Here is a 24,368-nt window from a genome sequence, read left to right as displayed (position 1 = left end):
TTTCTGTATGTTTCAATGATTATATTAACTGGTTATTTTCAGTTTTTGTATTCTGGCTTAATTACTTATATTGCTTTAATGGATATGATTGATTCTGATATAATATCTATAAAAACTAAAACTATAAAAAAAAACAAAATGAATCATTTATTAACTATACTACTGACGTAATATTTGACTTCTGTCCTCTAAATATTCGTGTTCTGTAAAATGTCTGATTTCCAATACTTAATTAGACTTTCACATATTTTATGAGTCTGGTGGTTGTTAGTTTGCTGGTTCTTATGATAAAATGCGAAAAATAACATTTTTGTCCTGTAATCTTTGAGGTATTTGGAAAAGGTTCATAAAATCATCCTTAAAACCATTTACGGAATGCCTAGAAACAAGAACAGGGAAATACATTTTTAAATTCCTTTACTGATGGAAGAAATGATATTTTGCACTAATCTTATTTTATTAGAAACAGGTTTGTACAATTCATACATATTTCACTAAACAGCCTTTTCCCTAATTGGCTACAGTTTTTCAGCAATATACTGACACAGTGATGTTTGCCCAACAAGTGTGGCTCAGTACTGGAGGACCTGTACTGAGGTATATGGTTAGTGGGGCGGGGGGGGGGACTCAGTTGTTACACATTATAGTGGAAGTGATGAATTATCCAACACAATATGAACGCCATTCTCATATTCAACAAAAGTTAATAACAATGGCTACCATGCTCACAAACAGACTAGTTTTGCAGAAGTCAAAAAAAAAAAAAAAAGATTTTTTGCTGCCTTGTACTTTCTGAACAGTGGAAGTCACCAGCTTTGAAAATTTGTTACAGCTGAGGGATGCCTCTAGGTGCTTCTGTGGTTATGTCCTACTGACACCTCTGGGTGTCAAAATTGCTTGTTCATATTTACATTAATAATTCCAAAACCATGCTACATACAATGTATTGGAAAATTTGTCTTAAAGCTTACATAAAGGCAAGCACAACAGTACAGATATTTAAACTGTGTCTAGTGCAGGCAAAGAGATATTAATTGTTCATATAATATTTATTTATATTGTCATAAATTTCATGTTTTTCTAAATATCTCAACAACCAAGTAGCACAGACAGAACTGCTTCACCTCATATAAAAGCTCTCAGCTGGAAGAACAAAATGCTGTTGACCAAACGTGTGTAACTTCTGTGATTGCTGAGATAGTGTAAGCGGTATGCAAAGTATTACAGATTTAATAGTTACTGTGTTTACTCTGACTTATAAAATCCTTTTTAAGGCCTAGAATGTAAAGAATACTACCATTATAAAAATAGTTTGTGCTGAGGAGTTTGAAATTTACCTTTTTTGGTAACCTCTGTTTTTCCAGAGATATGAACATTTGTTTTATATGTGAAGACAATTAAATTCTATCAAAAAACTTAAGCTCCACCCACTGGAAGTTACAGGGCAAACTTCCAGATCTCCATTGGAGGGAATGTGTTAAATGGAATTCAAAACTCAAACACGATGTCTGGTTCTTACCTTTACTTTAAAAGGATTAGGCTTACACCGATTTATGCTTTCTCTTTTTTTATACCATTCTTATTGATTTAGACTAGGATATTGCTTGCACATTACTATTATGTTAAATAAATTAAGAAGAATACAAACAGTATCACAAATTATTTTACTGATGCTCTTGCTAACATTTTTGTTGTTAGGTTCAATCTTAGGGCTTATCGCTGGGTCCAGGCTATGGTGTTTGCAATTGATGAAATTAACAAAGATAACAGCCTGTTGCCTAATATATCGCTGGGATTCAGCATCTTTGACTGCTGTGACACGATCATCAAGGCTTTGCAGCACACACTATCAGTAGTGACAGGAAGACCTGATCTGATTGTTAATTACCACTGCAAGTCTAAATCAACAATGGCAGGCATTATTGGAAGTGCTGGGCCTGTCGTCTATCTACCTATTGCCAGGGTTTTAGGCTTCTTTAGCTACCCTCAGGTAAGTGAAACACTGTATTAAAATACCTGCATACTAGTTTTTTTTTTTAGAAATGCAGTTATTGTTAGCACTAATTTGACCTGATCTCTTATGTAGCCATTGAATAAAATAATTTGTAAAATAAATTATTTGCTTTTTAATATAAAACTAAGACAAAGTCATATAATCATATTTGGTATACATTGTAGTATTAGGTAGGAGTGTTTATCATCATCCTGCAGTAACTGCATGTCCATTAAAGCTTTGGTGCTCTCTGAAGTTGTTGCCACTCCTACCTCTGCCCCCTTTGACTGGATTTGCTGAATACTCATCTCCAAATCTCAGAAAATGTATGATGACAGATCATTTCTCTAGTGAGGTTCCCTCAAAGCAATCCATAAAATAATTAAAGCATAATTCCTTTGGATAATGAGCCTGTAGAATCATGGTGGGGCATCAGGGTACTATCTTTCATTATTCCTCACACTGCTATCTGACACTGTTTCTAATCATTTTTCTTGTACTTCCCACATACTTGCTAAATGGTACCTGTGCTAGCTTTGCAGCTATTTTCTCCCAACCTACTGCTGCTGAACTTTACAACACTTCTTCTTGCCCTTTGCTTATTCCCATGCTTTCTGTGATCCTTGTCCAATTACAAAAATTAGCATATTGTCCCTATTTACCCCCCTTCAGTCTGTATGAGCCTATCCTTTTTCTTTGTTTCTTGTACCCTTACCTTGGATGAGTCTCTCCTTTGCCGGCTCCATTGCTACACATCCCAGATCGCTTCTGCAGTAATGCCAGACATCCTGCATCTCTTCTGTGGTAATAAGCAATATACTCTGGGCCTGCTTTTCTGTGGGATACATCAAAGACAGGTATAACTGCATGCATTTGGACTTCCTGGCCTAGTGCTTCAGGAATAGAGTTTTACTGTACAGGAATTGTGTTCTAAAAGGTCTTCTCAAATTGGTTGTCACACAAGATCTGCCATCTTTAGAAGGTTCAGTCCCTATCCCATCTACCACTGGTTCATCCATTCTTGTTTACCTAGCCTTCCCATGACAATACTCAAACAGCCAAAATGAATCTCTCACACCTGCTATCCTCCTAATCTCATTTCTAATACTTAGTCTGCCTTATTAACTGACCTCCTTTGTGCTATCATATTATATAAAGACTGCATCTACATATCAACAATATGTTATTCTTTCATCACTCCCCACTGTATTAACACGCTGGTATATGCAACTGTGGGGAGGAGAGAAAAACAGTCTTTCATCTTGTACTTCTACTGGCCAGATACCAAAAGCCTGCCTACCTTTTCTTTCTGTCTCCAGTAATATAAGCTTATCTAAGCTATCTTCACTAGTCAAAAGAATACTTAACAGTCTCTGACAATATTAAACCATCAGGTGTTTCACAACAACACACACACACACACACACACACACACACACACACACACACACACACACACACACATTGACACTCCCAGATAGCTCAAAGTACTTCAAATATCTCACCTCAGAATGGTTAGCATTAGAGACAAAAATGACCTACTAGAATCATTGCTAAAGACCTCTTTTTTCTTTTTAAGTCTGGCTTCCTTGGCTTGACTTTAAATGCACTGTTTCCAAAGGGACAAACTAAGCACTAGAAAGATAGGTGTTACTTTACTTTACTGTGTATTAAGCACACCATCAAAGTGGTTCTAATGGACACCTGTCAAGCCTCCAACAATCATAACACACATTTGTATATTTGTAAATTCCTATTAGATGATCTGACTATGTTACATCTAGTCTCAGCCTATATCCTTTCACCATTATCCCCTCAAAAGGTTTACTCTCTCAGACCTCACTGCAAGCCTGAATTAAAAAAAAAATCTTGTTTATATTTGGTGATTTGAATCTTAACTAAACTAGGTCTCATATAATTGTTACATCACTCTTACTGCCAGCTTCAACCATAGTTCTCGACCTCTTAGAGCAAGAAATCTGGACAAAGCCATAAATAATGGGGGGAACAAATGCCCAAAAATAGGGACACTTTTTAAATATTGCTCTTACATACTTAGAACTTGATACAATAACACACTTTGCATTAGCATGAATTTTCTGAAGGACATGAATTCTGAAACTCAAATGTCTGTCATTATTTTCTGACCAGTTCTCATTGACTTGTCAAAGATTTACCAGGAAAACACAATTTTAAGAGATATGAAGCAAAAATCTGGACATTCTGCGAAAATCTGTACAGTTGAAAGGTATGGCTTTAACCAATTTCAGTTCTCCTTCTACCCAAAATCTTCACTAATAGTTACACTACTCTGAAACGGATCCTGACTAATAGATACAAGCATTACTTATGGCTCCATACACAATACTGCTTAGGCAAAACTACCTATTCTGTAATTACTTCAAAATCCCAATTTTTCAGTACTTCTTTGTGGACGGTTACTGTAACAATAAATCATAACATTTACCTCATATCCTGCTTTAGATGTGCCTCCTGCGGCTTAAAAGTCTGAAAGCAGTTGCTTCCTTCCCTGTAGGGACCAATGCAGGCTCAGGCTATTGTTCACTAACATGTATGTGGATCCTTTTTATATCCCATTCTTGTGTACATTGTCATTGTTATAACTCTCACTCACCTGAAGAAAACGTTAAACCTTTAAATATTTAAATTTCAACTTTGGTAACACATTCTAATTGTTTTCTTCAAACAAGTTTGTCTGTTTCATATCTTGTTAAAAGGACCTACTAAAGTGATACATGTAACGATGAAAGAAAAATTCATCATCACCCCCCTTCCTAAAGGGGGAACCTTATCTGATATAACCAATTTCAGACCTCTTGCCCTTTGTCAAAATGTCTGGAGAAGTGGATTTGCAAACATCTTGAACACATCCTTTAGGAAAAGCTCCTGACCTCTACACAGCTTGGTTTTAGACCTGTTCGTAGCACTACCACAGCCTTATTAACCTCCACAGAGACAAAGACAAAGGCAGACTCATTTCCTATGTATTCCTTGATCTTTCTAAAGTTTTTGATCTAGTCTCTCTCACCAAAAACTCATCTGTCAACTGTCTTCCTTAGAGCTATGACAATCCACATTACTATGCTTTAACAATTACTTAACCAATAGATATCAGTTTGTTAAATGGCTCTCCAGGTGTAAGATCTGGTACTCCATTGTTTGTTGTATATACCACATCACTTTGGTGTTGTCTGTGATAGTCTGCAGAGGCTTTTGAGAACAGATTAAGGCTTTTAGAGCACTGATTACTTCTAACGTCTCTTTGAAATGCATGGCTTTTGTGTACTTATTTCACAGACCTTGTACTTTCACCCCTTTTGATACATCCCCTCCAAGCAAAGTCCGAGGCATATATTGTGACAGACTGAAAAGGAGGTGAAAGGTGAAGGGAAGACCTGGACTGAAAATTGGTTCACCAACCACAATGCCTCCCATTTTACAAACCCCATCATTGGAATCTGAAAAGGCAAGAGGTGTGTATGCTGAGGCCAACTGACCCAAGGTACCACTGAACTTTTTTCATGTGAAAACTAGCCAAGGAAATCATGATAATCATAGAAGCCATGAACCCCAGAATCCTGAGAAATTCATTGGCAGATATCAGAAACTGGTTGAAAAAGTTCAGGAAGATTACTTTGTCCAGGGGAAGAAAGGCTTTTTCATGGGAGTATTAGCCAGAGAGGCAAAATTACATTGGTTTGGACATGTGCTGAGGAGGGATGCTGAGTATATTGGGAAAAAGATGCTAAGGATGAAGCTACCAGGTAACAGGAAAAGAGGAAGGCCTAAGATAAGGTTTATGGATGTGGTGAGAGAGGACATGCAGGTGGTTGGTGTTACAGAGCAAGATGCAGAGGACAGGAAGAAATGGAAACAGATGATCCGTTGTGGCAACCTCTAACGGGAACAGCCGAAAGAAGATGATGATTAATAGACATCACATGAAAAAAATTATCTATTTGGAAGTGGTAACAGAGAAAATTTAATAGGTTTATTTGAATCCCCAGACTGAGCAAGTTTCTTGACATGTCAGGGAAGCTTGACAATTGGAAAAATAATCTGCAAATGTAAGACAGTCATCTAAATACAGAATGTTAATAATGCCTTGAAGTCTGAAGTAAGTAATTAGTAAAACCAGACACTTTGTAAATACCCTTGGTGTGGAAAACCTTATAAAAAACATCTGAATCTTTCTATATAGGTATGTGAAGATGAGCTTCTTTTAGGTCTAATGTTACCATGAAACTGAAGGGGGGAGGGTATGTCTCGTAACAGGTTTTGGAAATATAACATTTTGAACCTTGGAAATCTGACACAGAGATTAAGAAGACAGGTCTTTGGCACCAGAAAAACCCTTGAATTAAAACCCTGTGCCTAACTGATCTGACAGCACTAGTTATATGACCTTCCTGAGAGAAAGTACTCCAAAACTGGAAGAAACAGGTGATTTTTGGTTTACAAGATGAGGAGGGATCCTCTTGATAGGAGGAAGGGACTCCCATTGCCACAATACACCTCAAAGATTCTCAGAACCCACCTCCCCGAGATGATGTGATGCCACTTGGAAAGATGAGGGCCTAGACTGAGGGATCTCTGTAAATGGTTGCCAGGGAGGGGGGCTGAAAATATAAATGGCCATTGTTATTTTGTACTATCCTTGGCTCTGGGAGGCTCCCCTTCTTGTTAAAGCCTCTTTCCATTGCTTTTTAAAGTTCTGTTTATTTGAACTTTGCTGAGATAGCTTATTTTGCTTCATAAAACTGTTGTGGATTAGAAGCAAAGTTTTTCTGAACTTAGGGACTTCAGCAGCAACAGGATGAATCTTTGTTAAAGGGAGAATTTAAACTTTTTTTAACATCTTCTGGTAAATTTTGAGAATGTAACCAGGCAAATCTTCTCAAAACAGAACAAATAACAGCCAACTGGATATTGTATCATCAAAGACATAAGAGCACAGTTTGGTTACTTGAAAAGCAGACACAATTAAGGATTTTAATTTGGTTATAGCCCCTGAAAATTAACAGTTAATTTTCTCATGTTCTCAAAAGATGCCAGTAAAAAAATAACATGATGCTGGCTGTTCAGTATTCTGAAAATTAAAGTAGCATTAAAATAAACTTTCTTCTCAAATATATGAAAAGCTTTCTGATCCTTGTCAGAGGGAATGGTGTTAGCATTCAATATGTTTAACAGCAGATGGCATTGGTAAGAAAATAACTACAGGCTGTCATCTGAGAATAGAAAATAGATATTTGTGAGTCTGAGTTACTTTTTATAACATATCAGTCTTTTTGGGAACAGGAAGGTGACTGTCATACTGCAAGCTGCTAAGAAACCATCCTATAAAGCTGATACAACAGAAGGAATAGTTGCATGCTGTAGAAAATCCAGTTGCAACAAATCCTAAAACTTTTACTGGGAAATAGGGATTTTAATTTATTCCCACACAAACAAATCTTTCTCATTTTAGCTGTAGTGTCAGAAAAAGATAACTGTTCTGTAGGGAAATCTAAATAAACACTTTCCTGAGAATCAAAACATTCAGCTTGAGGAGACTACCCTAAAGAAAAACACCCTCCTTCCAGTCCCCGCTCTTCTGACTGGGAATAAGTGCCAGAATGTGAGGGAAATATTTTTATTTTTCTATTTGAAATCAGTGAATAAAGAGGATTTAAAACATTAAAGGCAGAAAGTAATCCCCTGGCAAGGCACAGCAAATCTTCCCTATCCATAGTTAAAGAGAAGTGATATTTTTTACTTTCCCTTTCTGGGAGAACCCCTGCAAACTGGAAAAAAGAATGACTTGTGCCAAGAGCAATAGCCTGGGAATAAGCACCTTAGCCTGGCTGTGCATTAAGACTTTATCCACCGTGTTCCCTTGAGACTGACAAGAGTTTTTCTCCCTTGTCCTCGGAGGACAATTGTACAGCCACAGATGACTTGTCTAACTCTCAGCCCCTAGTGGCTTCAAAAAAGTTACACCAGAAGGATTGACAGACAATGATGAGAGGTCCGAAGAAACAAATTTGTCCAGAGTAGAGTCACTCACTGGAGTCTGAGGTAGTGAGGGAGATGGCCTGAAACCTGAAGACTCCTGAGATTTTTTTTTTCTTGCAGATAGGAGAAGGAATAACCAAGAAGACTGATAACTGCACAGTGGTTAAGCTAAGAAGAGCGACTGAAAGATAAGTAGAAGAAGCTGGGTGAGTCAGTCAACCTTCTGACAGATATTTCAAGGATTTGAGGTAAAAATTTAATGACAGTTCCCAAAAGCACAATATACTGTCCCTCACATATGCATTCTACATTTACATCTAACAAAAGAACAGTAAAAAAGATTTTCCACAGTTTTTTCCACACATGCATCCTCCACATAAAAGTCCCTTTACATAACATGACAGTCTATTAGAATAACACTTCTAGCATAAAGTATAAAAAGTATTACAGAAAAGCCACAGCTCTTCCTCAGTAAATGAAGTATTGTAAGGCTTTCCCCATAAGGGTATTTACTTTCTCAGCCTTGAACGACTGCTAGCCACAGAAGAAGCCCATTTCAATGGCAAGAAAACTCTGAAGCTTTTGTTAGCCTAATCACTGCTTTTGTGCAACTCTCCTCAAGCCCCATAGATGTTAGGGCACATGGAAGGTGCTATGAAATTTTGAAAGCTGTCTGGTCCTCACATCCTTGGCAGGATACAATCTATACAACTTAGGCTACTGCAACAGTGATCTTATATTGAACATCCAGTGTTAAGGTCAGCATACATTTTGAATCCTATTTCATCCTGTTTGTCCAGTTCAACTGATGGGACAAAATTACAAGCTACCTAATTTCCTGGGTGGAATCATGACAGGATACCCTTAAAAATGGTAGCTCCAAAGAATGTTATAGATCTGGAGATATCTAACTTATAATGTTTGTAAAAGTTATGCAATCTAGATGTAGCTTCTGTGGCACAAATTCATTTACAGAAGAAGTTTTTAAAAAGTGGTGGATACTGACAGTCTTAGGCTTCATTGGTAAAGACTCCTTTCCTGGATTGTAAGTGAATGTTATGCACTCTGAAAGCCATCTAGACAGTGTTATCTTGGACACTTTTGTAGCGCAATCTGGAGCGATTTAAGGAAATAAAAGGTTTTGAATTCTTTCCAATAGATTTTTTATGGTAAAGGCATAAGCATAATTGCCAAAGGAAAACAAAGGAATGAAGAAGATAAATGCCTCTGCTGGAATGATTTGGAAACAAAACTGGAAGGTGAATGGGTTGGCTGAGGTTGCTCCTTAAGGTAATTTTTGGAAAGAAGGTAGGAATGGTTCTTAATGTAATCCTGTCTTTGTGAAAAATCTAATACAGAGGTACTGAAGAGAGCACTTCTAATTCTCATATTCTTCTTGCTGAGATGATAGCCACCAGTAGTCATGTCTTCTAGGAGAGGAATTCAGTTTCAGCTGAGGAAGCTTTTTTCAGGAAGAGGATGTATTAACTTTTAAAGAACAAAAATTAAGGTCCCAAGGGCTTGCTGGATCTTTGATAGAAGGATATAAGAGGAATATTCCCTTGAGGAAGGCTTTGTACAGTTTTTGTGTTGCAAGGGAGGAAGATGGAAATCTTGTAAGAGAGTTTGATATAGCTGCTAATTGAACATTAACTGCAGAACAGCTGGAATTGGCATCAAACATTAAAGAAAAGAATTGAAAGTATTGCAACAGAGAAAAGGTCCAATCCTTGGCTTGAAGCCCAAATCGAGAAACATCTCTCAACTGACATGACACCCCAACTCCATGTAGAAAATGGGAACAAAAAGGGGATGATGATGATGGTGACCCACTTCAGAATGGTCATAATGCAAGCCATTTTACCCTGCCTGCAGGGAAATAACTAGATGTGCTTGACAGAGCTCCAGAAATATATAACAAACTGGGTCTTTGTTACATATTGATTTACTCTGCTGAGATCCACAATTGGCCTGAGAGCCTTGGTTTTCTTTGGAATTAAGAATACTCTGGAATAAACAAAGGACATTTTCTTGTCTGGAACCTCTTGGATGTTTCTTTTTTCTAGGATAGAAGCAGTGTCTCTTTTTGCCACTCTGAATTGGTGGTGTAGAATGTCTGAGAGACAAACATAAACTAAAGTTGTCTGGGAGAGGCAGAGACTCTTGTTTTAGAATTGAGAAAAAGGGAGTAGTATAGTCATTGGATGTTATTCTCCTCACCCATTTACCTTGTACAATGGCCATCCAACCATCTGAGTGAAGTGATAACTGGCCCCTGACTGACAACTGGGGAGAGGAGCAGTCACGCAGCCCTTCAGGGACATTTAGGTTGCTTTTTGGAGAAGGGACCTCTGAATACTTGATTTTGAAGATCACCCCTTCTCCTAGGGTATTGTCTGTTGAAGGAACCACCTCTGCCATGGCCGCATTTGTCAAAAAAGTAGTCAAAGGGTGGATGCTTGGACTTCGTGAACCAGGGTTATTTGGGACCCTTCTGATTCCTGTTGTAGGATCAATGAGGTGTCTCAAACCAAAATCCAAGAACAGACTGCATCTTACCTTCCTGCTCACTCTTCAGAAACTTCTCTTTTTCTTTAGGTCCAAACAGGGAGGATTCATCAAAGGGGGTATTGATGAAGGATGCCTTAAAGTTGTCTGTGAAATTATAGAGTCGAAGCCAGGCATGATGTCTCATGGTTACGACTACTCCTGCTGCTCTCACTACTCCATCAGCTGCATTGTAAAATAGTCTCAGGAAGAGATTAAAATCTGTTTTCTAGACACTGGAGTTGCCAGCTTTCTCTGACAGAAGGGGAGGGTTTGGATGGTGAAGATCCCCTCTGCAACATCAATTCCAGTATGTTGCCAAATTTGATGCCTTCTGGAGGGGACTTACAGCACCCTACCTTGCATCCAAAATGGTTTTGAAAGTGAGCGACTCCTTGGGGCATCGATGTGCCTCCTTTTACATGTTTATTTTTGGAGGATTTGTTAGGGGAGACATATAAATCCCCAGAAGACACTGCCCAAGCATTACCAGGGGGCTGAATAAAGCTTTCAGGCTTACTCTGCCCCTGGGAAGGATGACAAAAGGGCAGACTGAAGTGTGCAGATGGAGGGAGCTAGTGTCAAAGAATCACCTGCAGTCTTCTTTGATGAGGAAGCAATCATCCTGTTGATAAAATGAAAGCCATCCTTGAGTCTAGTCAGTACAGGAGATCTCTGAACCAGTGCCATATCAGTCCACACTATAGTGGATGTCAAAAGCACTGAGTATGGGAGGTGTGATGCTAATGACCTGGACAGCACAGATAATTAGATCACAGTAGAGTTATCAAATGCTGAGGACTCTGACACCGAAAACAGCATAAACAGAGTTGGAACCGAAGACTTTGCCAAAGACCTGGCCTTGCAGGCATGGCACTGAGACTCCCTCGATTCCAAGTATCTTAGTGTCAATTGAGTCAGATGCACTGAGGTCCCTATCAAGATCTCAAAAAGCCAGTAGGTGCTGACCTCAAAGCTTCTGAGTAATAAAGAAATGTAGAGAGTTCTATCTCCAATTACTATATCCTTAGAAACATTTTAAAGGAAAACAACGGGATATCAAATCAAATATCTCTACCTGATGTCTCTCTAAAATCCTGTTATGTGATACAGCCTCAAAAAAACATAACCGCAGCTTTAAAAAAAAATCCACTATTCTCTTTTACTGCTTAGGCTTCATACTTTTCCGTACTGTTTGACTTTCAGTTTTAAAACCAAGATGAAAACTGTCTAGTCGTCTCTTAAATAATGATGTCACATCTGCCATAGCTCTTGCTGAAGATCCTGGGAGGTTTCCTCCCCCAAAGTGATGTAAACACTGCCTTATTTGCATGCTGTACATAATCCCTGTGATCCTCCCACATTGTGATGTCAACACTGCCTTTCCCAGCCCACTGTTAACCTAATAAATAGACTAGGTGCTGTGTGCAACTCCTTTTCTGCGTTAGCAAATCTGGTCGACTCTATTCATGTGAAGCACTTCTTCTTCACCAGCGTTTTGCTACTTCATAAGTAAGGTAAGTCTTATTACTTATTACTTCTTAATAGTGTATCCTAAATGTAATCTGTCCCTGTTTCTATGCCTCCCTAGCCCTTATATTGTGTCCTCCCAAGTTTTTAATTGCACATTAGTGGAGTTAATCTTTTTCTGTTTGTAAGGGTGCCACGTGCTTCCCTTTCACAGCTGCATTTTTAGCTTAGCCTACTTATTTTCGTTTTGATCCAGGGTTTATATTTCCCTGGTTATGTTTAATGCTGGCGTCTTTTGTATTCTTGAGTCGGCCTGTGTTTCTGTGCTTGCTGCCTTTGGGTTTCCTTCTGAAGTAAGTGTATTGCTGCTTGTAGTAATTGTATTACTGTCTAGTGTTTTTAGTTGCTTGCTGGTGTTTTTTAAAAACTATGCTGTATTTGTAGCTATATTTGGTTTTCTTTAGTTGATGCCTTGTGCTTCGCGATTGTGGTTGCTTGTGTGTTTTTTTTTTAAAAACCTTGCTGTATTTGTAGCTGTATTTGGTTTTCTTTAGTTTGTTGATGCCTCGTACTTCGTGATTGCATGCTGCAGATGTTTTGTAATGTTTTCAGCTGTTTGTTTCTGTTGTTGAGTTTCGCGTTTCGGTCTTGTCATGTTTTTTATTTTGTTTTTTAATATTAGTAATCCGTTTTATTGGTTATGCTGCTGGGCTTGCTCCATTTTATTTGTTATGCTACTGTGCTTGCTCCGTTTTAGTGTGTGTGCCATCAAACCTGCTACCTGCTTGAAACTTTGCCACAGCTGAATAATACCTTTTTTTTCCCCGTTAGCTGGGTAATGAAATTATTTTAATGTGGACGCTGGAGCCATTAGGCATAAAACTTATTTATTGAGTAATTCTGCAGCCTGTAAACATACTTATGAATAGTCAGCAAGAGAGTGGTAGTAGTCCAGGGGTGGTTTCTGCAGCTATACTTGTTTCATGCAACTAAGCTAAGTGCATTTCTGGGTTCCCATGTAAGATTATTATAGCAGGTAAATATACAGTGATGTAGGCAATATAGAGGTTCAACATTTTGTCCATCAGTATGTGTCCATAGTTTAGAAGTAGCCTCAGACACTTCACAATGCTCATTTACACATAGAGCGCAGGTTCTTGTAAGATTAATGTCACGGTTGCTATCATATTCTTTGAGCCTGCGTGTTGTTTTGTTTTTAAATTAATGAAAAACGTAAGGGAAATAAGAGAGAAATAGAAGATAGATGGGAAAGGAAATGAGGAATTTTGCTGCTTGTACAAGCACAGCAGCTTAGTCATTGTAAAGCTGCTAAGCAGCATGCCTTGAGTGAGAGTTGCTGCCAATTCCTATTGAAATAATGGAATCAGCATGGCATATATTTTTTTGACTTTGTTATAAAGTTTGGTAGACAAAATACTATTTCTTTAGTCTGCAAAGTGATATTCTGCCTGTTGATATAACATTTTGTGAGTGAGTATAGCACACAAGCCACTGAGAAGCAAAGTCTGATAAAATCTCTAAGGCTGGTAAGCTTTTCTGATCTCAGTTTTCTGGTAGTGAAGTACATGCCTTGCAAACATTTTTTTTTGTGGCCAGGGATAGCACTATCATGGTAGGGGCTCTGAGTGAGAAGAAATAAAATAGGAGGAGGAACTTGCTAAAAAATACAGGTAACATATGTAGTGCCTTCAGCTTGAGGCCTTCTAATGTCCATAGGATACAGCAAGGGGCAAGTGTGTGTGTGTGTGTGTGTGTGTGTGTGTGTGTGTGTGTGTGTGTGTGTGTGTGTGTGTGTGTGTGAATGCAAGCAAGCGGCAAGTGTGTGTGCGTGTGCGTGTGTGTATGTGACCTAAAAGCAAGGGGGCAAGTGTGTGTGTGACCGCAAGCAAGGGGGCAATTGTGTGTGTGACACCGCAAGCAAGGGGGCAATTGTGTGTTTGACCACAAGCAAGGGGGCAATTGTGTGTGTGTGAGACTGCAAGCAAGGGGGCAAGTGTGTGTGTGAGACTGCAAGCAAGGGGGCAAGTGTGTGAGACTGCAAACAAGGGGGCAAATGTGTGTGAGACTGCAAGCAAGGGCCAAGTGTGTGTGTGTGTGTGTGTGTGTGTGTGTGTGTGACTGCAAGCAAGGGGGAAATTTTGCCTCTTTCAAGATTTCTTGTGCTGTGAAGTTCATAGATACAACTGATTGAATAGATTTTACAGGGAGCTGAGAGATGCAGGGCTGCAACAATTATTAGTGCTGCTTATGTCTGCTTGCTTTGCTAATATCACAACAGGTTGTTTGCTTTTGATGCAGAAGGCTGTGGTTTCTACTCACATAGATGCATTTGTGAAACTGTACTGCATTGCAAATGGGGTGGATGATGCACTCCTTTTTGGTGAAGAAGATTGTCATCCATTCCCTACTGCAGTATTACCAGCTTATTGTTCTTGTGTAAGATAAGTAAATTATTCAAAAAGGGCAACTATGACATTATTTGTTGATGACATGACATCTAATTTTTGGCTAGCAGCAACCGCTTCATTAGTTACAGATCGCTTTAACGTGGAATTATTTACAGGACGTTTACTGCTTCAGAAATTGTGCGTATGTACTGATACTGGTGGACTGTAGAAGTCTGACTACACTTGTGATGGAAATATCCAGAATTGGGCAGTATTGTCATTATTGGTGCATGCATTTTGTTGCACTGTTTTCAGGAAAAATGTTTGAAACAGTAAATATAAAACACCCACTAAAACTGGACTGCATTGTACAAGGAATATAATTATATACGATCAGGAAGGTGTATTCAACAACATGTGCATTTCTCATGTGCAAAGGGTCTGAGAATTTTAAAATATCACTAACTGAAAGTGAAACTTAGACTGCCACTGGCTACATGTGTTATCTTTGAATGTCTGTTTCAGTGCTGTTGCAATGTCCAGATTCTGACTGCAAGCAAGGTCGAAGTGTGTGTGTGTGTGTCCGCAAGGGGGCAAATGTGTGTGTGTGTGTGTGTGTGTGTGTGTGTGTGTGTGTGTGTGTGTGTGTGTGTGTGTGTGTGTCCGCAAGGGGGCAAGTGTGTGTGTGTGTGTGACTGCAAGCAAGGGGGCAATAGTGTGCATGTGTGTGTGACTGCAAGCAAGGGGGCAATAGTGTGTGTGTGTGTGTGTGTGTGACTGCAAGCAAGGGGGCAAGAGTGTGTGACTGCAAGCAAGGGGGCAAGAGTGCATGACTGCAAGCAAGGGGGCAAGAGTGTGTGTGTGTGTGACTGCAAGCAAAGGGGTAAGAGTGTGTGTGTGTGTGACTGCAAGCAAGGGGGCAAGAGTGTGTGTGACTGCAAGCAAGGCTTCTTATTTTTGGATTGTTAGTCTCAATTTTTGTGGTTTTCAGTCAAACTCTTTCGGAATAAAGTCACTAAATGAGACAATGAGTTTCTGCCTTCATAACCTTCAGAAAAATGCATGCTAAAGCAAGACCTGTTATTCGATCAGCTCTCTCAGTTTATACAAGATCAATTTTTTGTACTGTTTTGATGTCCCCCCACATATAGTTTGCCTTGTCCAGATTTCCTGCATTAACAGGTTGCTAGGTACATGCAAATAAATTGCTTTTTTAGAATTAGGCATATCCCAACCTCTCAACTGTCCCTGAACTTGGCTCAAAATGTTGCTCTTCCCCTAATAATCCCTCCTCAGAAATTGCTATTTTCGAAGAAAACATGGAGGGTTTACCATTAACTGTAATAATCCAGTTAGGGATAACTTTCATTTCATAAATGCATGTTTTTTTTTATTTTGTCAGATGCTCAAGTTAGTAGTACTAATATTAAAAGGAGCCCCTTCTTTGACAGGTTACCAGCTGTATTGTGTGGCTATTATCTTTTTGAATCAATTTTTTTTTTTTTTGGGACAATTGCTGCCAAATCAGACTGAAGAATGAAATCAATGACAGACATTTAAGTTTCAGATTTCATACCCTTTTGAAAATTCATACTAATGCAAGACCTACTATTTTATAATCTTTCCTAATTTGATAGGAGCAATAATCCTACTTCTATTTATTTATTTGTTTTATTTATTTATTTATATTTGTTGACCGGGAGTGTCAGACTGGACGTAGGTCTATTTTCAGCATAGGCCCGGGGAGAAAAGCTCCACAGTAAAATAGACAGTAGTTACATTGGATTATAATGATTAACAATTTAACATAGCACTTACTTACAACATATTTACAGATGAAGAACATAGTACATCACTAGACAAATAGAATCTTTATCTGTGAAGTACATAACAGACATTAACAAATGTTACAATGAGAAGTTCCTGCTGTATAATAAGTACTAGGCTTATGAGCATCTGAGCTTGCTATAATCAAGGTAGTTAGTGGAGTGGAAAAAAAGGTAGTGGTTGGATGGGGTGGATGATATTAGACTGGGAGTTGCAAGGGCATAGCCAGCATGTTTTTAGTTGCGCTTTTAATAAAGTTTTGAAGTGGGTGCATGATGGTACGGAAGTAATTGTGGGTGGGAGTGAGTTCCATAATTTGGCTATGGCGCAAGAGAATAGTGCTTCACCAGCAGAGTTATTGGCTTTAGTGATCTGCAAGTGATTTTTGTTGCTGGATCTTAGTGGTCTGGTGGTGCGATTAGGGTTGGAGTAGATTCTGGAGGGATGGGACATTTAGTGGATGGTTTACTAGTTTGTGGGCGAGTGAGAGTTGATACCACTGAAGCAGGTGAGGGAGTTCAAGCCAGCCCAGTTCAGCAAGTGAGAGACAGCGGTGAGTAGGGTAGGATGCCCCTGTGGCGAATTTGGCGATTTTTGTTGTAGCAGTTCTCTAGCTTGTTTAGACCACATTGCCTTAGGTTGGTATATACTGGGGAGGCATAAAGTAGGGTGGAGATAAGGTGGGAATTTGCTATTGAAATCTTTGCTGCTTTGGTGAGAAATTGCTCTTTTCTGTATAATGCTCCTAGTTTTTTGTGGACTTTTTTTATGGTCATGGATATGTGAATGTCAAATATTAGTTTATTTTCTGTTTCCACTCCTAGCAATTTGGTGTGTTCAGTTGGGTATATAGTGGTGTTGTCTTTTGCTTTGATGTTAAAGTGAGAGTTGTTTTGAGTATGTTTGGTGGGTTGGAAGATGAGTAGTTTAGTTCTGTTTGGGTTGAGTATTAATTGGGCATCGGATAACCATGTTTCAACAGAGGAAAAGGCTTCCTGTGTGACTTTTTGCAGTTTCAGTAGGGACTGGGCTAAGCAGATGATGGTTGAGTCATCTGCATATTGTATGAGTGTGCCATGTTTGGTGGCAGAGGCTAGATTATTGGTGTAAACAGAGAAGAGTAGGGGTCCAAGGATGGATCCTTGGGAACCCCTATGGAGACAGGTAGTTGGGGAGATGTCATTCTGCCATACAATGGATTGTTGGCGGTCAGACAGGTAAATCTGAAACCAGTTGGTGACTGATTGTGAGAAGGATAGGTTATTGAGGACAGAGATAAGTTGTTTGTGTGGGACCATGTCAATTGCTTTAGATAGGTCTAGGAAAGTAGCAGAGGAGAGATAGCCATTGTTTTTATGCTGAAGGATAGTGTTAGTAAAGGAGAGTAAGGCAGTGGTGGTGCTATGGTTTGGTCAGAAACCATGCTGAATACTGGAAAGGATGTTGTTAGTAAGGAGGTAGTCTGAGACCGGAGAGTGTATGCGTCTCTCTAGTATTTTGGAGAGTGGAGAAAGAATAGCTACGGGGCAGTAATTGGTTGGGGTGGATGTCTCCACTTAGGGCTAGTTTTGATATGCATGAGATTATTAGTTTTCTTAGTTTTTGAATGTGTTTGTTTATAAGGGAAACTTTATGATTGTGCTCTGTGGGTACTAGGTATGGTGGGAGGGTTACTATGTTAAGTTGTAGGGCTGCTTTATGTTTGAGTAATATAGTTGGTAGAATATGTGGGGGGTGCATAGGGATGGTTCTTGAGCTGGTGGGAGGGGAGTTGAGTGTGGGTGAGACATGAGTGGTGGTGTGAGTAGTAGTACAGTGGTAGTGGTTGAGTGGGGGAATGATGGAGCTTTAGTAGGATGTAAGATATGCAAGGAGAGTGCATGCAGTGAGCATAGGTAAGGTATGCTGGTACATGTTAGTTGAGGAGGTGTGATAGTAGTGGGAAGATGGAGGAGGTAGTGTTGGGTTAGCGCTGTGGTTGGCTATTGGAAAGATGGGAGGGGTTTTGAGTCCAATAAAGGTGGGACCACCTGGGGCGGGAGGAAAGGGGGGCAGGGTGGGGAGCAAAGCGGGTAGAGACCCTGTTAGTTGCTCGTATGAGGGGGCTGGAAACAATTACAAAGCAAAGGCAAGTATGTGTTAAGAAACAATCACAATTGACCAAGGACTGCTCTGAAACTAAGTCATTTCTTAATTTCTCAGGTGGAAAAACAGGATAACCTTGTATCAGTAGGCTACTGTGGTCGTAGTTTAAATTTACAAACACACAGTATTGATGAGTTATGGCGGATACTATTTGCTAACGGAAGGGAATAAGAGAAAGTGGAATGTGTGTGTGTGTGTGTGTGTGTGTGTGTGTGTGTGTGTGTGTGTGTGGGGGGGGCTGCTTAGAAGCCAAAGCAGAGTGCTCTCCAGGGGAAAATTAATATTGGCTCAAACAGGTAGACACATACTCAAAGTTAACTGTAGCTGTTTGCAGACAGTTCAGACCCGGACTGCGCTTTTCCGTTTGTGCCTTTGTCCCACTTCTATGTATGGCTTTGTCCTAATTTCTTGCGCTGAGGTTCATAGGTATTTCAGGATCAATTTATCCTTGCTTTTGAACCAGATTTCTCTGCTTGGTTAGTACACTGCTATAAAATGTAAAAATAAAATCTAAATCATTGTAGAAGTAAAGCAGTGTGTGTGTCTGCGTGTGTGTATGCACTACCATAATTTTTTAAAAATATTGACTCAAAAAAGCATGTGGGTGCTGTCATGCAAGTCTAAAATATTTCAAGTTTATAGTGCATCATTTGTTAGCTATTTAAACAGGAAGGGAAAATAAGTGGCAGATTGCTTTGCAAAGCAGGGATTATTGCCAGTGCTATGTAGCTTGGTTTTAAATTTGACAGGAGTAGTGCAACAAAAAAAGTCTCCCACTGTAAGGAGGAAAAGGCTGACAAGCAAACAGTACATTACTCTGGTCATCTGCTGTGACGAGCTGCCAATCACATGCAGATAATGGGTCAAATTACCCTTGGCTCTTTGACAGCTAGGGAAGGTAGGTGTGAAGTGGGAGGGGAGATTCCTTGAAGAGCTAGATTTCAGCCTTCACAAAAGAAAGCAATTTAGCATTTCTAAGATGAAAGAGCTAGAAAATGCACCTTTCAGTTCTGTTCTGTAGCATTTGCACTGCTTGTGTTTTAAGTGGTCATTCAAAAAGGATAACATTTTAACCAAAAGTAGGGGATTTTAAGACTGCAGTGAATGCCTGTTAAGTCAATGAAGTGACAGCAGCTTAAGGCAAAACGTGGCAGATCTGATGCAATTTTTTGGAGACAAATAATGCATTCTGGGATACTTAGAGGCAGAGTAAACAGTCTGAATTTTTTCAATATGCCAGACCCCATGTGGTCAGAGTCAGAAATTGCATCTAAAAATATCTAAAAAGCTCAAAATAGTCTCAGAGTGCTATTAAAATGTAGGAAACATCAAACCATGATGAAATTAATATGTTTTTTGAGTCTGAGGGCGCGGTTGTCCTTTAAGAGACCTGTTTGATATTACAATTCTCTCTGTGCGTGAGGGAATCTAAGCACAGGAAGTGAAGCTCATACAGCTCATACAGCAGATGGCTATGGAGGGTCTAGGTGAGGAGTTTTTGTTGCCAATGAAGCACCTGGGTCCTTAGCCATTTTCATTATCTCTCTCTCTCTCCATCCATTTTTTTATTAATCCAACTTTATTAATACTTCAAAACCAGATAAACAATAACCAAACAAAGAAAGAAAGAAAAATTGTCAGAAAACACATCAAAGTACATTCATTTCTTCATACTTTTCTATATCCATACCACTCATGAAGTTAAAAGAGTTGATCTCTTACATTGAAACTCTTCCCAAGATATTACAATTCCCCAATAAACATCTTTAAGAAAGAAAAAATAAAGATGAATGTCAAACCTATGTACATCTCAAATTTCTTAAACTGTGCTTCTATTCCATCCAACCTGCAAATAACCTGTGAAGCATTCCTCAGATAAACACTTCTTGTTTTTCTCCTCCATGTAAAACTAGCACACACCTCTAATTTTAGACAGTGGTCCCAGTGTCCCATTTTCCCCCTTATGTCTGTATCTCTTCTGTTTCTTTTCCCCCAAACATTTCACCTTCCTCCTACCTCAACTGGTTCAATAATCTTATTTCTTTCCCCTCTAGTGATTCCTTCGGTTTCCATGTCTTCATTATAATTTTCTTGATTAGGAGCATCAGTAAACCTACTATTACTTTACTTTTTTTCTGATATGCTTATTCAATATCCTAAAATAAACAGTTTTTTTGTAAATTTAATTTCACTTTTGCTCAACTATCATGTCAATAATCATACTTCCTGCTGAGAATTTCTCAGTATCTTGCTCTCCAAAAATATTTAACCAAGTACCTCTTTTCCTTCAACATCTCCAGCATCTTTAAGATACCACCATAAATATTTTTGCATTTTTGATTGGACTACAAAAATAGAGATCTGGATAATTATTGCATACATTCTAATTCTTCCTGTTCTATTACAACTTGTAATTTGTTTTCCCACATCATACTTCTTTGATCATCTTTCCTCACATCCTGTCCCCATCAACAAATCTCTCCCTAGTCTTAATAAACCACTCATATGCTTGCTTTTTCTACATCTCATCTCTGTTTCCCTTAGCATTGTGAGCATGTCCTGGGAATCTCCCCTCCTTCTCAGCAACTCTTCTAACTGTGAATACACACCCTGACACTCCCATTGTAACCACTCTGACAACTTATAATTCCTCTCTGATTTCTTCCCATCACTTTAGTTTCTCACTCACTGTCAACTGAGACCAGTATTAGACTTTATCTTATTTCTGTTTCCATTTCCAGGAAATTATCATCAATTCTCTATCTCTAGGTAAATTTCTGAGATTATTCTTCCCTTCCAACCCACATATTCAGTCCTCTGCCAGGAAGACAAATAACTTTTTAGTTTCTCTCTTTTAATTTAAAAGCAAAATTTATGTACTTAACATAACACTTAATGTGTGCTGTCTGCTTCCATCCTACTCAATGTATGGGTACTTCAGATCTGATCAGATCTGACTTCAGACACTCAGACTTGGGATCCAAGGCTCAGACTCCTCCCATTACCCATAATCACCTTCTTGCACTAAATTATCTCAGATCAATTTTGCCCCCTTGCTATAAAAAGGCAATTACACCCCACCAAAAAGGGAATATTGTCTGAAGATGCCCAAAATAACTCCTAGAATACAGCACATAGCAGAAATTCACCAGGTTGTCAGTAGAACAGTGCATTTACCCCATAACCAAAGGAGTATGAAATGAGATCTGGAAGGGGGGGTGGAGGGAGGGAAGTCAAGCAGGACAGAAGCACACAATATGATAAGTGCACAACTTTTTTATCCCGTGCTATCTTTTCCATACATCCTCAACATATGGGGCAGAGTCCGCAGCTACTACAAACCTTGGGAGGTCTCATGGAGGGATATTCCAGAAGATAGTTGAACTGAAAGGATGCTCTGGACCTATAGTGTAAATCCAGTTTGTAGTGAGATATGATAAGATGAACACTAGACCAAGTAGCTACAGCGCAAGTGTCATCAATTGGCACCTTGGAGAAAAAGGCAGTTGAAGTGGCAATTGATCTAGCAGTATGAGCCTTAGGATTGCTAGGCAGAGATAACACCTTTTGGTTATAAACTTTTGAAGTTCACTTAGACAACCATCATGAAATATTTACTTTAGACAATCATTTACCCAAATTTGTTAGAGAGAAAGATACAAGCACTCAGTCAGTCTTTCCAATGTTCTTATAGTGTGGTGCAAATAAAATCTGAGTTGTCAATGCACATCCATAAGATATAGCATGTACTCTCTCTTATTAGAAGAATGAGGAAAGAAAACAAGAAGACAGATGGATTGGTTCAGCAAGGATTCTAGGACCACCTTGAGAAGAAAAGAAGGACTGGTCCTCAGTGATACCCTGCCCTCATGGCAAAACAAATAAGGGACTTTACAAGAAAGGGCATAAAGCTCCAAAACTCTGTGTGCAGACGTAATTGCCACTAGAATCAATGTTTTCCAACAAGGATAGTTCAATTTAAGCTTGGCTGTAAGTTCAAATGGAGGCATCATCAATGCCTGAATAAGAGGGAGAAGAATAATGTCCCAGGAAGGAACAGGGTCATTGAGAGAAAGTTGGAGAAGGAAAGTTTCCCTTAAGAAGGTCTTAGACAACTGCAAAGAAGCAATTAGATATTGACTTTCTTCTATGTGACAGCTAGAAATGTTCAGCAGATTGTAGAGTAACAAGATCCATCATGAAAAACTCCAGCCAGAAAATCCAAAATATCAGGGACAGGAGCTAAAAAAAGATATCCCTACTGGAGGCTCAATTTGAAAATATCTTTCATTTACTCTTGAATACTTTTTTGGCAGAAAGACTCTATGTGAGGAGGTCAAAGTAGTATAATCTGAGGTGAAAGCCTGGACTGTCTGGAGAAACCATGCAGTTAACCTGAAAGCTCTGATGTCCTAGAGGGGATTCCCAGACAGATGGAAGACAAGGTCTATCACCCATCGTGGGCAGATAGGATGAGACCAAAGGAAGGAAAACTACAACTGTTGAGGTGAAAAGGGGACAATGAAGATCTCTATTACCTTGATACTCATTGATTTCAGCAAAACCTTTGGTATAAGAGGAGTGAGAGCATAAACATAAAGGACACCGGGGGGGGGGGCAATTGTGGACCAGAGCATCCCTTCTGGCAAAGTAACTGCTGCATTTGGTGTTGGAGTGGGAGGAATATAGGCTGCAGCAAAGTTAGCCCTAGCTCTTGAAAATTTCCTCTGCCACTGATGGCTGAGGGACCATTCATGAGGTAAAAGAATAGATCTGCTTAACTTGTCTGCCAGTACATTGCACTCTCCTAGGGTGTACACAGGTAACAGAAAGAGGTAAGAATACATCAGCTGCTGTCAAACCTCGTAGTATCTTGACACAACAGGTAAGAACATGCTCCCCCTTGTTTTTTGATATACCAAAACACCAAAATATTGTCTGCTTGGATAGCAATCATACGCCTGAGAAGGGAATCTTGAAAAGCCTGCAATGCTAAGAGGACTGTCTTCATCTCCCGGACATTGATGTGAAGACTGGCTTCTGTAGGATATCACATGCCCTGGACCCCTGGACCATCCTTCTCAAGAAATGCCTTCCCCACCACAGCTGGGAAGTGTGTGATCACTGTACCCGGGGTGGGGAGGGAGAACAAAAGATTGACCCTGAGAAACTATGAGAGTCCAGCCACCACTGAATATGGTTCCTGCAAATCTGGGTGAGGGCCATGGCAAAATTCATTGGTTGCCATCTCACTGACCATTCAACTGCAAGGGTCCATTGTAACACTCTCATATAAAATCTGACTAGAGGGATTAAAGTGATGGAAGCTTCCAACAAGTTGAGAAGGCATAGGATAGACCTTGCTGGTGTTTTTTGATGGCAGAGTACAGCCAACACTTGATATCAAAGGGTGTGAATCCTCAATTATGCTAATCTGTCTATGTGTAACTTAGCATATAAATGGGCTCCAATGAACTCTATTATTTGAACTGGTTGCAGTTTTGACTTTGTGAGACTGACAGTTATCCCCAGCAGGGAACAAAGGTGGAGAAAGGTGGAGAAAGGAGTCCCTGGCTTTTATAAAATGATTCCTAGTAGGAGTGGTTATGAGCCAGTCATCCAGATATGGGAACACTTTGAACACCTGCTGTCTGAGATGAGTGGCAACCACTGCCATGTATTTGGTGAACACTTGGGGGCTATGGTGAGACCAAAGGGCAGGGTTTGGAACCGGTAGTGACTGGCTCACAGCTGAAAGCAGATTTTATATGATTGTGTGTGCCCTGGCAGTATATGCAGGACATCCAGTCATCCTTCCTCAATAATGGCAGGATGGACTAAATCATGAACATCCAGAATTTCATCTTTACATATTGATTTAAGTGACAGAGGTTCAGAATATGCCTGATGTCCCCTTTTTTCTTTGGCACCAAAAAGAACCTTGAATAGATTCTGGACCT

General features: G+C 39.4%; 1 protein-coding gene across 1 annotated transcript in view; it reads left to right on the top strand.

The window, feature by feature from the left end:
* The first annotated feature begins 941 nt into the window (after positions 1-941).
* Positions 942-24,368, top strand: part of LOC122792712 (vomeronasal type-2 receptor 1-like) — a 577,508-nt gene continuing 554,081 nt past the window's right edge. Inside the window, exons 1-2 of the mRNA XM_044060297.1 lie at positions 942-977; positions 1,637-1,990. Coding sequence (XP_043916232.1) covers positions 942-977; positions 1,637-1,990 — 390 coding nt within the window. The remainder of the gene's footprint in view (positions 978-1,636; positions 1,991-24,368) is intronic.

This window comes from Protopterus annectens, chromosome 2.part0 (assembly GCF_019279795.1).
Source record: "Protopterus annectens isolate FY-2018-M chromosome 2.part0, PAN1.0, whole genome shotgun sequence".
NCBI lineage: Eukaryota > Metazoa > Chordata > Ceratodontiformes > Protopteridae > Protopterus > Protopterus annectens.
The sequence above is the reverse complement of the archived record's forward strand: the minus strand, read 5'-3'. Positions and strand labels throughout refer to the sequence as shown.